Source organism: Panthera tigris, chromosome A1, assembly GCF_018350195.1.
Source record: "Panthera tigris isolate Pti1 chromosome A1, P.tigris_Pti1_mat1.1, whole genome shotgun sequence".
NCBI lineage: Eukaryota > Metazoa > Chordata > Mammalia > Carnivora > Felidae > Panthera > Panthera tigris.
This window is the reverse complement of record NC_056660.1, coordinates 237,707,073-237,720,553: the sequence shown is the minus strand read 5'-3', so window position 1 is coordinate 237,720,553 and position 13,481 is coordinate 237,707,073. Positions and strand designations below refer to the sequence as shown.

At 63.5% G+C, this 13,481-nt stretch overlaps 1 protein-coding gene across 7 annotated transcripts in view; it reads right to left on the bottom strand.

Annotated features, from left to right (window-relative positions):
* The window catches only part of LOC102963810 (palmitoyltransferase ZDHHC11-like), a 35,389-nt gene extending 21,908 nt beyond the window's left edge, over window positions 1-13,481 (bottom strand). For 3 of the 7 annotated variants that reach the window (XR_006221791.1, XM_042998155.1, XM_042998158.1), the window contains exons 1-5: window positions 10,070-10,599; window positions 9,100-9,359; window positions 6,305-6,480; window positions 5,760-5,861; window positions 2,056-2,180 (exon numbers count right to left, since the gene is read on the bottom strand). Coding sequence is in view for 6 of the 7 variants with exons in the window: in XM_042998155.1 (XP_042854089.1) it covers window positions 2,056-2,180; window positions 5,760-5,861; window positions 6,305-6,480; window positions 9,100-9,359; window positions 10,070-10,217 (811 nt within the window). In the remaining variant the exon portion in view is untranslated. The other 4 variants (XM_042998140.1, XM_042998137.1, XM_042998146.1 and 1 more) reach the window with 4 other exon arrangements.

The window sequence follows — 13,481 nt, the reverse complement described above, 5'->3', positions numbered from 1 at the left end:
GCCCGAGGGAGCCTCTCCCCCGCCCCAGTGTGTGCCCTACCTCACCCAGGTGCCCTTGCAGCCCCCTGACTGAGGTGGGTGTCGCAGCCCCACTTTACGGGTCTGGAAGGTGAGGCTGGGAGAGGATAACTAAGGGTCCGGGTCGCAGAGCCTGACCCCCTGCCTGGCTGAACCCCCACCCTGTCCTGAGGGCCATGCCACTGTGCCAGGCCCTCCCCGTTCTCAGTCAGCCGCCCTCACAGGGAACTGCAAGGCAGTAGCCAGCGCCTTGGGACATTTCCAGGATGTGGTCCTCTGGGCCCCGAGGGCTGCTGATACTTCCAAACTTAAGTGTGAGGAAAGCACTGAGGAATCTGCAGGCAGGCCCATGGAGATGGAATCCAGCTGAAACGCTCTCATCCCACCACAGAGTCTGGGAGGTACTGATTCCAGTCCCTTATGTGGCATGGAAAGTGGCCGCCAGGCCAGTTGCGCGCCTCGGGGGCTGCAGCGCAGTGTGCATGAAGCCGGATGTACCATGGGGTGGCCGGCCACATGCTTGTCCCCTCAGCCGTGATGTCTTGATGATTCCCACCAATGAGAGCAAAGTGCCCCAGGGAACTGGCGGGTAAGCAGCCCCATGGAATCTTCTGGAACAGCAAACCCAGGAGATTGCCTCAGTCATCAGGCAATCATGTGCAGCACATCCACAATGGTTCCGGGGCCAGCAAGTTCCCAGAGAGAAGCACCTTCGGAGACCAGGCTGCCCTCTGTCCTGCCAGCGTGTGGCAGCGAGGGTCCAGCCGACGCCCACATTGGGAGGAAGTAAGGACACGTGCCATGGAACTCGGGTGCGCTGAGGCTGCCCCTTACCATGTGCGAGCCACATTTCAGAGCGTGTTGGGGCGATGAGAGGCCCCGTGGCGGGAAGGACCTTCGCAGGGAAGCCCCGGTGCCCACCGGTGACTGTTCTGAGGCGGCGGTCACCGGCCAGCCCTTCTGCTCAGGCCGCGTGTGGAGACTGTCAGGAAGGATGGCAGGCGGAGGCCTCCGGCTGGCTGTGTGCAGAGTGCAGGCGGCTCTTCCCGCTGAGCAGGGCCGGGTCTCGCTGAGACCCCACTGTTCCCTTTTACCATGGAAATAGCCAGGATGCACTCCGGAGCAGGTGCAGGTCAGATGGCCCATCCCACGAGGGCTCATCCAGCCCAGGTGCAGTGCGGGCCTGGGGGTGAAGGTGCACAGGGCACGGTGCCCCTCCAGGAAGAGGGCATGGCCGTGACGTGCTCTGGAGAGAGGCCTGGACTGAGAAAGGAATCTTTGCTCTGCACCCTGAGGGCTGAGGTCGCCAAACACTCAGGACAGACACACGAGGTGCTCCACTCGGGGTCCTCCCTGCATCAGTGTCCAGGGCTGCTGTGACCGATGGCCATAGACCAGGCAGTTTCAACAGCAGAGATGAAGCCCCGATGTCAGGCTGTTGCAGGGCCCGTCTCCCTCCGAGGCCACGGGGGAGGATCTATCCTTGGATCTAACAGCTTCTGGGGCTCCAGGCAACCCTGGGCTTGTGCCCATGTCCCCCCAGTCTCTTATAAGGATGTTTTCACTGGATCCAGGACCCCACACGTTGCCGGGTAACCCATGATCATCTCAGGATCCTTAATCACATCTGGGAGGACCCTCTCTCCAAATAAGGTCACGGTCACAGGCCCGGGGGGTGGGCAGTGATGGAAAGACCTTTGAGGCACATGTGTTCCCAAGGCCAGGCTCCTGGAGCCGCTCAGCAGACACCTGCAGCCACACACCACCCGGCACCTTCCCCAGGCAGCCCTGCCCTCCCGCCCCACCCTGCTCCCTGCCAAGACCAGCTGCTGGGTGATGGGCACGGGGCCCCAAACCTGCCTTCTGGTGCCTGGGGGCTGCTGCCCTCCTGCCCGGCCCCGCAGCTCAACCAGCTAGGGGGCGGGCCAGACTGATTCCCCCTCATAGGGAGAGCTTTCCCCGAAAGACAGCTGGAGAGGCTACCACCACGAGGGACCCGAGGGAAAGCAACGCCAGAGGGGGCCCCCCGCCCCGTACCTTCATAGAGGGGATGACTGCGCAGCACCTCCGGGTTGACAAAGTATTGGATGAAGACGTACAGCAGGATGGTGATCAGGCAGAGCAGGCTGGCCGAGGCAGAGACCAAGGAGCAGAAGAAGTATCTGCGGGGGCCAGAGCCTGACTCAGGGCTGGGCAAGGTGCCCCTGACCCCGAACCCAAGGCCCAGCCTTCTTCCTGTCTCCTGGCACCCGAGCTCCCCAGGGGACGCCCTGAGGGCACCTCCAGTTTCTCTGTCCCCCTCCCACCCCCACGCAGCAGTGAGAAGGGCCCGGCCCGGCTCCCAGGTGGGTACACAGAGGCTCCAAGCAGGTCGGGCCACCCGCAGCTTCCTCCACACGCCGCCACCGCTCACCAGGGCTCCGCCAGGTCGGGGTCGGGACCACCACCCCTGCCCTCCACGTTGCACGGGACCCTGGGTGCTGTGCTTCCATCCAGAGGCATGGAAGCCCAGCAGGTCGGGAAGGCCAGGGGTGCTGGGACAGGCACCTGGCCGGCCAGCGGCCCACAGTGCATCATCTCCACACACCCTCCAGGGGCCTGTGCACACTTCTGTGCACAAGTGACATCTTGTGCTTTGGCAGGCATTAGACCAGAATCACTCCTGTCCTCTTGCCTGTGCTCAGGACAGAGAACGATCTAACCATCCAAAAATTAAGTTCTGGTCAGCAATTCTTGGAATAAGCTTCTGCTGCAAGGTCTTCCTTTGGGCTTTCTACCGTGGTGATATTTAAGGAAACTGTTTCTTTAGCATTTTCAATCTTCATCAATGTCTTTTCTCCAGCTGAAATTTATCTGACTCCATTATTCTTTTCCAGAACATCTTGAGGTTTTTTTTTTTTTTTTTTTTTTTTTTTTTTAACACATCTTTAGGCAGAGAGCTAAAATGTGAATGTCCTCAAAAGGTCATATAGATGTGGAGGGCAGCCTGCATTGTGGCCCCTTGTCGAAGGCCCTGGAGGGCACGTGTCCTGTGTGTCCCGAGCCGCAGGGGGCAGAAGCCTGGCCCCACACCTGGCTCTGGTCCCCGGGGAGCCTGTAGTGTGCAGTGCAACTATTCCAGCCGACGGGCTCACCCTCAGCAGAAGGCCCTCGGCCATCCGCTGCTGCTGGCACCCGGCCAGAGGCGGCCCTCCCGGCAGGGTGAGGGCCAAAGCCACTCCAGCTGCACTTTCGGGGCCCGAAACGTCGCTGTCGTCCCTGACTCCCGCGTCTGTGGTGCCTCAGCGCCCAGTCCGGGCACTTCCCCTGTGAAGGCACGTCCTCTCAGGAGCTTATCACACTTTGCCAACTGTTTTGGCCAACTCGTCTTCTAAATGCAGTCATTTCCTGTTGCTTTCTCTGCCTGACGGTGGAAGGGACAGGAGGGAGTCTGGGACTCCACGTGGACAGGGGTGGCCACGCCCTCACCAGGACCCCCGCACACAAGGTGCCCTCACTTCTGTGCACACTCCTTGATGCTGACACTGCCCAGTGGGTAGGAGGGCTCCTAGGGCCCAGCCGTCCCCACCGGGAACTTCTGCAGCCTGTTGCGTCCGGAGGCCACTGTCAGGACCTCGGAACTCCACCCTGTGTGCCCTTTGGGGCCCGGTCCGCTTGGTCCTCCTCAGTGGCAGGGCCACAAACCCTCTCCCGTCCCCGACGGCTGACCAGACCTCAAGGCCACCAGCCTGTGGCATCAAGGCCTTAAGAGGAGCATCTGGGGGAGAGAAGAAAGCCCTGCTACCGTGAGGAGGCAGCCCCAGCTGGCCTGGGGCTCCTCCTCTGTAGGGGAGAGGGCGGCATGGGGGCTCCCAGGCCCCCGATTCTCATTAGACTTTTCTAATCATGACAGCTTTGCATTTCCTTCTGCTCAAAGCAGCAACGCTTTTCAAACCTGAACAAGTGGAGCATTTCTTGACTGGGCTGCACAGAGCATGGCCCTCCTGGACCGGGCTGCCCGGAGCACAGACCACGACGCTCCAAGACCGGGCTGCACGGAGCACAACCCTCCTGGACCGGGCTGCCCGGAGCACAGACCACGACGCTCCAAGACCGGGCTGCACGGAGCACAACCCTCCTGGACCGGGCTGCACGGAGCACAACCCTCCTGGACCGGGCTGCACGGGGCACAGACCCCGACGCTCCAAGACCAGGCTGCACGGAGCACAACCCTCCTGGACCGGGCTGCACGGAGCACAGACCACGACGCTCCATGACCAGGCCGCACGAAGCACAGACCACGACGCTCCATGACCGGGCTGCACGGAGCACAACCCTCCTGGACCGGGCTGCACGGGGCACAGACCCCGACGCTCCAAGACCGGGCTGCACGGAGCACAACCCTCCTGGACCGGGCTGCCTGGAGCACAGACCACGACGCTCCATGACCGGGCTGCACGGAGCACAGACCATGACGCTCCATGACCGGGCTGCCCGGAGCACAGATCACGACGCTCCAAGACCGGGCCGCACGGAGCACAACCCTCCTGGACCGGGCTGCACGGAGCACAGACCACGACGCTCCATGACCGGGCTGCACGGAGCACAGACCACGACGCTCCAAGACCGGGCTGCACAGAGCACAACCCTCCTGGACCGGGCTGCACAGAGCAAAGACCACGACGCTCCATGACCGGGCTGCACGGAGCACAACCCTCCTGGACCGGGCTGCCTGGAGCACAGACCACGACGCTCCATGACCGGGCTGCGTGGAGCACAGACCACGACGCTCCATGACCGGGCTGCGCGGAGCACAACCCTCCTGGACCGGGCTGCCTGGAGCACAGACCACGACGCTCCATGACCGGGCTGCACGGAGCACAACCCTCCTGGACCGGGCTGCACGGAGCACAGACCACGACGCTCCAAGACCGGGCTGCACGGAGCACAGACCACGACGCTCCAAGACCGGGCTGCACGGAGCACAACCCTCCTGGACCGGGCTGCACGGAGCACAGACCACGACGCTCCAAGACCGGGCTGCACGGAGCACACCTGCTACGAGTGGTGGGTGAGCAGTGGAACCCCTTGCAGCGCCATGAGCCGGCGAAGGCCACTCTGAACTAACCGGGGGAGCCCCTGCGACTTTCTTGGCCACTCACAGCCTGGGCCCTAGCACGTGGGGTCCTGGCGAAGCCCGTGCAGGACTGAACACCTGCTCCCAGTGCAGCCTCGGCCCACATCCTCTGTGCTCCGACGGCCTCCCGGGAGAAAGCGCCCGGGTCCAGGCCAGCGGGTCGAGGACAAGTCAGCTCGGCCTGAGCCCCTCTGGATGGGGCTGGGCCTCCACATTCGGGAGGGGCTCCAGGCCAACACATTTCAGAGCCAGACAAGGAGAACAGAAAGACGCTAAGGACCGCTGTGCTGGGGACAGCACGGGACTCCCCCCACTGCCTGTGGCCCCCACTCTCTTACCCATGAGGCCCCCAGCCTGCAGGACCCCTCTCTCTGGGCCCCCTCCCTCCCCCAGTCCTTTCACCCTCCCCCCTGCCAAGTCCCACCTCCCCCTTCCCTAGCACCCCACCCCTCTCCCCTGCCAAGGACCTCCTCTCCCTCCCCCAGGACCTCACCCCTCCCCACTTCGAGGTCCCCCCCCCCGCCCCAGCCCTGCAATACCCTTATCCCTCTTCCCTGCTGGGTCTCCCTCTCCCTCCCCCAGGACTCTGCCCTTCCCTCCCGGACCTCCCCCTCCAGCCCCTCACCTATAATTCCTGCCCCCTACACAGTTGTTAAGCCATTTGCAGTGGTGGTCAAAGTCAGATACACACTTGTTGCAGGCCCTACAGTGTTTAGCCTTCTTGTTCCTAGAAGGAAGAATTCACACGAGCAGCCCGTTTGCAGCATGTGCGGGAGGAAGACAGGGTCAGAAGGGAGAGACAGGTGGCAGGGAAGACCAGGCCCCAGGCGGGTTATCTTCCCTCAGCCACGCCTGCCACACGGTGCCACCAGCTCCCATCCTGAGCCACAGGCCTCCCTCCCAGGCTGCCTGCTGAGCCTTCAGTGCTCTGACTAGCCCAGGTGGGGTTCCGGTGGGGGGGCTGGGACTCATCTGAGCCCCTAGATGGGTGAGGGGTCCTGCGTGTCTCAGGGCCACTGCTGCTCATTCAAGGAAAGCAGCACCAGTCAGCTCCATGGAAACAGAAAGGCCGGGGCAGGACCTGCCTGTGCACAGCACGGGGAGGGGACGGGTCCACATGGCAGGGGCCGCGGCCTCGGGGCTGCCTGCCCCCACACGCTGGGTACTCACACGGTGACCTCACACAGGTGGCAATATTGGTTCTCGATGACATGCGTGTGTTTGGATGGGTCGAAGGTGGGTACGGGCTCCGAGTAATTCTTGAGCCGTACGTTGGTTTCAGCAGGATCGATGGAAATTGCAAGCAAGTGGACCACGAAGTGGAAACAGAAAAGCCCACCAGTCACCTGGGCGTGAGTGTGTCAAGGAACGTGCGGCCAGGCCTGGTCAACACGGCGAAGGTGCCCGCTCAAACTAGAAGCAGGACCCTGGAGGCGCCTGCTTGCGGCCTGAGGGTGTGGACCCCACATTCACCAAGGCAGCAAGGGAAGGCCCTCAGGGGCCAGCGGCCACCACGCTGGGTGCCAAAGTCGTGGGGCTTCTTTGGGCAGCAGAGATGCTCAGAGCACGTGTGTCGGGGGAAGAAGACAGTGTATCATCAAAAAATTGAGGGGAGCAGGGAGGGCTCACACGGCCAGTCTGCACGGTCTGTCTGGGTCTCGTCTCGTCTCTCCTCGCCCCTAGGCCCCTCTGGCTCTCTGGCACCCACTCCCGCCGTGGCACCCAGGGTAAAACCAGTCCCCGGGCTCCCATCCTCCTCCTCCCCTTCGGGACCAACACACTGTCTGTCCCCTTGGAAACCAAACAGACGAGGTGGAAGCCGCCTCCCTGTCAGCCCTGCCCTGCTTCCCAGGACCAGTGCTGAATGGGAGGGTTCAGGGTTTACAGGCTGGGTTCCAGGGTGTGGCAGGGGGAAATGACCCAGCCCGGGAGGCGAGGCCACAGTGCACGGGGTTCTGCCGGGATCTGACAGGGGTGGGGGTTCGGAGCAGGGGGCTGGGGCTACTGCTCAGTCCTGCGGGAAGCCCCCTCGGGGTCCTCCTCAGACCTGCCAGCCGCTGCTGCCTCAGCCTCTGCCTCCGCCTCCACGGGCCTGGGGCTGACAGGCGGGGTCCTGCCTCCACAATGCACTAGCCTGAGCGGGAGGCTGCTTCTGGCCCAAATCGCTCATTCCTCCCTCGCCCTCCAGCCTCTAGGCACCACGTGCAGACCCAGGACTCAGGCTGCCAGATGACGGCATGGAGGCAATGGGGACCCAGCCCTGCTGGGGGAGGAGGGCGGGAGGAGGGCAGGCGAGAATGAGCTGAGGGCCGTGAGGATCAGCCCAGGAAGCTGGTGCCCAGGCCAGGGGTGAGTGGAAGGGTGGCTGAGAACCAGCCGGGCCCTGGGGGACCTGCACGGGGGCACGAGACTGACCAGATCCCTCAGTGCCACATAAGGGATGTGGTGACACCAAGGCCCTTCCTGTGGCCACAGGACCCTGCAGGGCTGGGTAAGGCCTGAGCCTCCCCTGCTCTGCTGTTCCATTCAGGGTATGGGGCCGCGGCCAGGTGGTCAGGGGCCTGGTCAGGCTCTGCCATCACAGCTGGAGACACCAACACAGTGCTGGCACGCGGTCCCCCTGTACCTGCTCCCTGAAGCCCGAGGCGCTGGGTGGAGGCAAGCACTGTTTGTGTGGTTACTGGGGTAGCAGGTCCTGAGCACAGGGGTCCGGCCCAGGACAAGAGGTGCGGCAGGAAGGCCCCTTCCTCTGTCGCATCAGAAATAGGCAGGCAAGGGGTGGGGGAGGGACTGAGGCGTTGGGGCCCTTGGAGACGGTGTAGGGGCAGCGTGGCCTGCACTCTAGTCTCAAACTGGAGGCAGCGAGGCCCCTGACCTGAGCCTGATTTTCCCCTCATGTCCCAACCCTGCAGGTGCCGTGGCCAGGCCACTACCAGAACGTGTCCCCCAGGAACAGAGGGGCAGCCCCCCGCCATGTGGTAGGCAAGCCCCCTTAAGCACGAACACAGGTTCAGGGCAGGTCACCCGTGGGAGTGACATGGGCGAGCAAAAGGCCACCACCGCGTTTTGCCTGGCCATTCACTCCGCCAGCCACTTGGCTGAGAAGTGTCAGCAGGTGGGCACCACACCAAAGTTCTGCCCCCACATTCAGATGCCCGGGTTATGGGTGTCTCAGGTTGCAGAGAATAACAAAAAGTAAAAGGCACAAGGTAGGAGGTCTCCAGCGGCAGAAGGCCAGGCCCTGCCCTCGAGGCCCCATCCCCTTAGCGACAATCTGTGTTTGGTAAACACACAGCTCCGCCAGCCCAGGACACACGCCCTCCCGACCTTCCTTTCAGGTCCTTCCGGTTCTGCGGTTCTGCGGCAGGAAGGGGTGAGGCGCCCCCCAGAGCTCCCACCACCCCCCACCAGCCCTGCAGTCACTGAGGCTAACCTAACCAGGGGTTTCGCCTGGCCACGGCGCAGGCTCCCGGACTAAGACGGGTCACGTCAGAGGCCAGTCCCTCAGCACAGGGACCCTCCGGGGCCCTTCGCAGGGGCAGGGCTGTGGGGGAAGCTGGCCGCTGAGGTCAGCGGGGAACCAGGGGTCCGCCTCCTCTGCTGTGTCTTCTGGAGGTGCAACCCAGACCCTGCCCTCCCTCCTGGGGCAGCAGTCCCTGCAGCGCCGAACGACGGTGGCGCCCCCCGGTGGCCAAGCGCTGCGGAGCCTGAGGGGAAAGGAAGCCAGCCAGAACCTGGGACTCGGGCCAGCCAGGGGCTCCTGGGAGAAAGGGTGTGCAAGTGAGCTCGGGACGCCCTCTGGGCCCGAAAGCAGGTGAGTTCTCAGAGTGCTCCCTGGACAGAGAACACAAGGCAGCTCGAGAAGGCCCCAGAACAGGCTGAGCCACAGCGAAGGGAGAAGGGAGACAACGGATTAGAACCCAGAACGCAAACAAACCCACAGTCAGGGACGGAGGTTAGGATACAGATAGAGGGGCAGCTGGAGGCAGCAAGGAGGCCAGGAACTGGCCCTCCCCGGAGCTGGCCCCTGCCGACACTGAGGGCTTCTGGTCCCAGAACGAGAGAGGGCTCCCTCTCAGAACTGGGAGATGTTTCGCTGTGGTGCGAGTCCCAGTGAGAGTGCCATTCTGACCAGGAAGTCGTGGGTCGGGCACTGCTGGCCTTCGTGCTGGGACACAGAGAGGAGACCCCTCGCCACACGCGAAGCGCGAACTGTGCCTGGATTCTGAATTTAAAAAACCCGACAAAGCAGGTTTTGGGGACCAGTAGAGAAATCTACAAGGCTGGCCGACTTCTGCCCATCCTCTTGTGTGGGAAAGACACAAGTTACACGGGGCGATGTGGGGCGTGGGATGTTGGCTTGGCAGGCCCCACCTAGCGTCGCCAGCCCTGGGCCACAGGCCTAGAAGTGGGGCAGCTGCATCCGGACACACAGGACCCACATTCCCAGCTCCGTGCCACTGGATCAGACACCCGGAGGGCCCCACAGGGGGAGGCTGGCCAGATCGGGGGCTGCATGGCGCTGGGGGGGCAGCAGGCTTGCGCGTCAGGCCGTGGGGGACGCCCAGGCTCACTGGTGGGGTTGGCCAGCGGCGGCCCCCGGAGCGTGGATGCGCTGGCAGAACTGAGGTCCGTCACCCACAGGGTGAGGTGTGAGGAGGGGGCAAGGCTGGCGATGCCCGCCTGGCCGGGGGAGGAGCACTCGGCTGCACCTGCCACGCTCCACCAGGGGGCCTGCGCGCCAGCCCCAAGTGCGTCCCCGACGCCCGCCCACCTGGCCTGAAGCCTACTCTGGTGACACGTCTGGAGCCTCCTTTCTAGGCCACCACGGGGTTCACAGTCCCCACTGTGGCCTACGTGGCTCCTAGCAGCCGGCGGGTTTTCTCTCTGGCCTCGGCCACTCCAGGCCCAGCCAACACCCGCCACCAGACTCACCTGTCGCAAGAGGGACGCAGTTATAATCGGTGTCTTCCTCGCACCCCTGGCGTGGCTCCCCCGCCAGCCAGCCTGACCCAGCCCACTGCAGACCTGCAGACAAGCGGGGCCCGCATGGGGCACCCCAGACCCTGAGAACGAACGCCATGTGAATCCCTGGGACTCAGCCTTCAGTTTCTGAGCCAGCCCTGCGACCCCTCTGCGACCCTTTCCTGTCGTCCAGGCTGCCTGCCTCACCCCAAAGCCCCTCCAGCCCTGGCCCCCAGGCGTGCTCTCCCTGCACTGACGGCAGGCAAGCAGCAGACACTCCTGTGCTTTTAGCCCCGGCCCCAAGCCAGGGAGCCACACAGAGAACGAACGTAAGGTTTCAGGCAGCGTGGCCGTGGCGGGTGTCTGAGGTGAAGAGGAGGAGCGGGGTCGCAGAACAGGGGTCGCAGCGGGGGCTGGTAGGCGTGGCAGGGCCCCGAGCCAGATCTGGGGCAGGGCCCGCGGGGAGCCTCCCTGGGACAGCGGGCGCTGCTCCCACAGTGAAGGATACACCATAGATGACCAAGTTCCAGTCAGGCGGCAGCAAAGGGACGAAGATACCGAAGTTGGCGAAGGCCAAGATGAACAGCGTGATCCAGGCCACCGCCTGGAAGGTGTGCAGGGGCCACGACCAGCCATTCACTCTGGACCAGCGGCGGGGCGAGGCCTGCTTCCTGCTGGCTTCCCGCAGGGCCCCTCTCTGGCTCCGGCTGCACAGATCCATGTGCAAGACGGGAGGAGGGTCACTCCCACCCCCAGGGAAACCGAGGAAAAGATTGCAGGAAAAGCAGAGCCTATGACAACGCGACACTCTTGTGTGCTGAAATCCTCAGGGAATCTTCTGCAAGTTTCCCTTGAGGACAGAACAAGAGACCGCGTTCCTGCTGCAGAACAAAGGCCTGCTGACCAAGGGGCTTCTGGGGTCTCTGGGCACTCTGGGGACACCCAGGTCGAGCTGAGGGGCTGGGAGGGAGCCGTGGCCACTTCTGGCCAGGTGTCCGGCTGTTGGAGAAGGTGAGCCACATCACAGCCGCCTCTGGCAGAGCCGAGGGTCCTGGGGACTTTGCCTCATTAGGGAGGATTTCTGCCACTCTTCTCGGGGTGTGGGGCCAGGCAGGGCTTACCTGATCACCGAGACCCCTGGGGGACCACAGAGACCATCCCACATGGACGGCGAGGCCAGCACCCCGGGGGTTGGAGCGCAGAAAGGCACCGTGTTACGAATGACACGATTCCTGCGTGAAAACAACATTTGGATGGAAGTACCGGCCAATGGGAAGGATGCTTCTGAAAACCAAAGCCCACTAACGGGGAGGTGGGCTCTAGGGCGTAACCGCAGACCTCGGCCCAGGGAGGTGAAGCAGGGACGTGGGAGAAACCGGATGTGCCGTGGAGGATGGCAGTGGAGACGGCACCTATCTTGTCGAAGGAGCGACGGGGTGCGGACAGGACACGAGGGCACAGGGAAGGCACAGGAGGGCGCACGTCGGCCCAGGAGCCCGTGCAAGGCAAGGGCGGGCCGCGTCCTACGGGGCTTCCCAGGACAGAGATGGCATCACTGACGCGTGGAAACCCTGAGGTTGCAGCTGGCATTGGATTTGGTAAAACTTGAAGCAGAGCGAGTTTTCAAGCTCTGAGACTGCTTTGAACCCCAACAGAGACAGCCAAAGTGTCACGGGAACATGGGACTGAGAGTGCACGCGTGGGGGCACCGCAGCAGCACTCCTCGGAGGCCCCCCGGAAGCTTCCCTGCAGCCGACCTCAAAGCGGCACCAAGAGCAACACTCCACTGGGGGGCGAGCGCAGCCTCGGTCCCCGGGGCAGGACCACAGCGGCCTGAGTGTGAGGTCACAACCACGCACGCGGCCCAAGCAGCCGCGGCGGGAGGTGCACACTTACCGTCACCGGGAGTGGCTGCGGCCGGCACCGCCAGTCACGTGGGCGCTGGTGAGCCGGGGGGTCTGGAGAGAGCAGCTGCAGGTGGTGCAGGGGCCTCGCCCCGGGCCCCCTGGCGGGGCAGGTGCTCGGCTCGCACACCCCCTTGGATCTGCCGGTTCGGTTTTTTCGCTCTCAGAAGATTCCAGCAGTTGTCACCAGGACAAATACACAGTTACCAACAAACGTACGGGCTCCTGACTCCTGCCGGGACCAGATGGCACAGCTAACGTGGGCTCCGCGTGTGCACGAGACACCCGTGCGGACACGTCCATCCACACGCGGAACACACGTGCACACGCAACACACCGCACATGCCACATACGTGACAGACCACACACACACACGTGGAACACACGCACCAGAGACATACACGTGCACCACACGTACAGCACGCACACAAGACACACACACACTCTCACAGCTTAGGCACACAAGATTTCTCGGCTCACTTCTCGTTCCTGACCTTTCTCGTGCTATTTCCTCAGCCTGGAGCCACGTCGTTTCCCCCCCCCCCCCCCCCCCCCCCCCCCCGCTAATGGCCATCTCTTGCCTTTGGAGCCTGTGCTGGCGTCACTCCCTAGACGACCTCCTAACCGCCACCCCCCCCCCCCACCAGATCTGAGCCAGGCCCCCGTCCACTCCTTCCGCAAATGCCGGGACTGGTCCTCCGGATTCAGGCCGCAGGAAGGGGACCTAACGATCTCCCTCTTGGGCAGACTCGGTGGGGCCTGGGTCCCTTCTTAGCCCAAGCTCAGTTCCTGACGTTCGTTTTTCGTCATTCCTAAGGGTTTAGTCCAGGTTTTGGTTTGAGACGTGTTGGAGCCGCAATGCTCCCACAAGGCCATCGTCACCTCCACGTCCCCAACACGAACATGGCCGACTCACAGAAGCTTCGAGCAGAGGCTGCTGCGCTGGCCCAGCGTGACTGTGGACGGTGACCCTGCCCCCTGCCAGACAGACACCGTCACACCATGCTCTCTGAACAGGGCGTCCTGGGCACACCTGCGTGTTTGTGATATCACAGCCTGGCAAACGTGACCTTCTGAAACCTGACACAGGTCCTGACAGCCCCCGAATCATTGTTTCATCCTGTGTCCTGCTTGGGGATGCGCACAGGTTACGCCTCTGCGTTCTCTGGTCACAGTAGAAGCAGGAGACACCTACCCCGCTGGGAGACAGGACCCGCTCCACTTCCTTCCTGGTCGACAGTCCAGGCAGGAATGAGGATCAAGGGCTCACTCGGCCCAGGTCTGAGAAACAACAAAGGCCCGGTTGCCGTGGCAATGATGGAGCCCAAGGCGCCTCATAAAGCCAGGGCCGGCCCCACCCTGGGGCCCCCACAGCCAACGGGGGGCAGGGCGGGTCCAGCTACAGACACCCTGTAGAGAAGGCCCGGGGCCCCCACAGCCAGCTGGGGACACCCTGCACAGAAGGCCCCCGTGGCCAG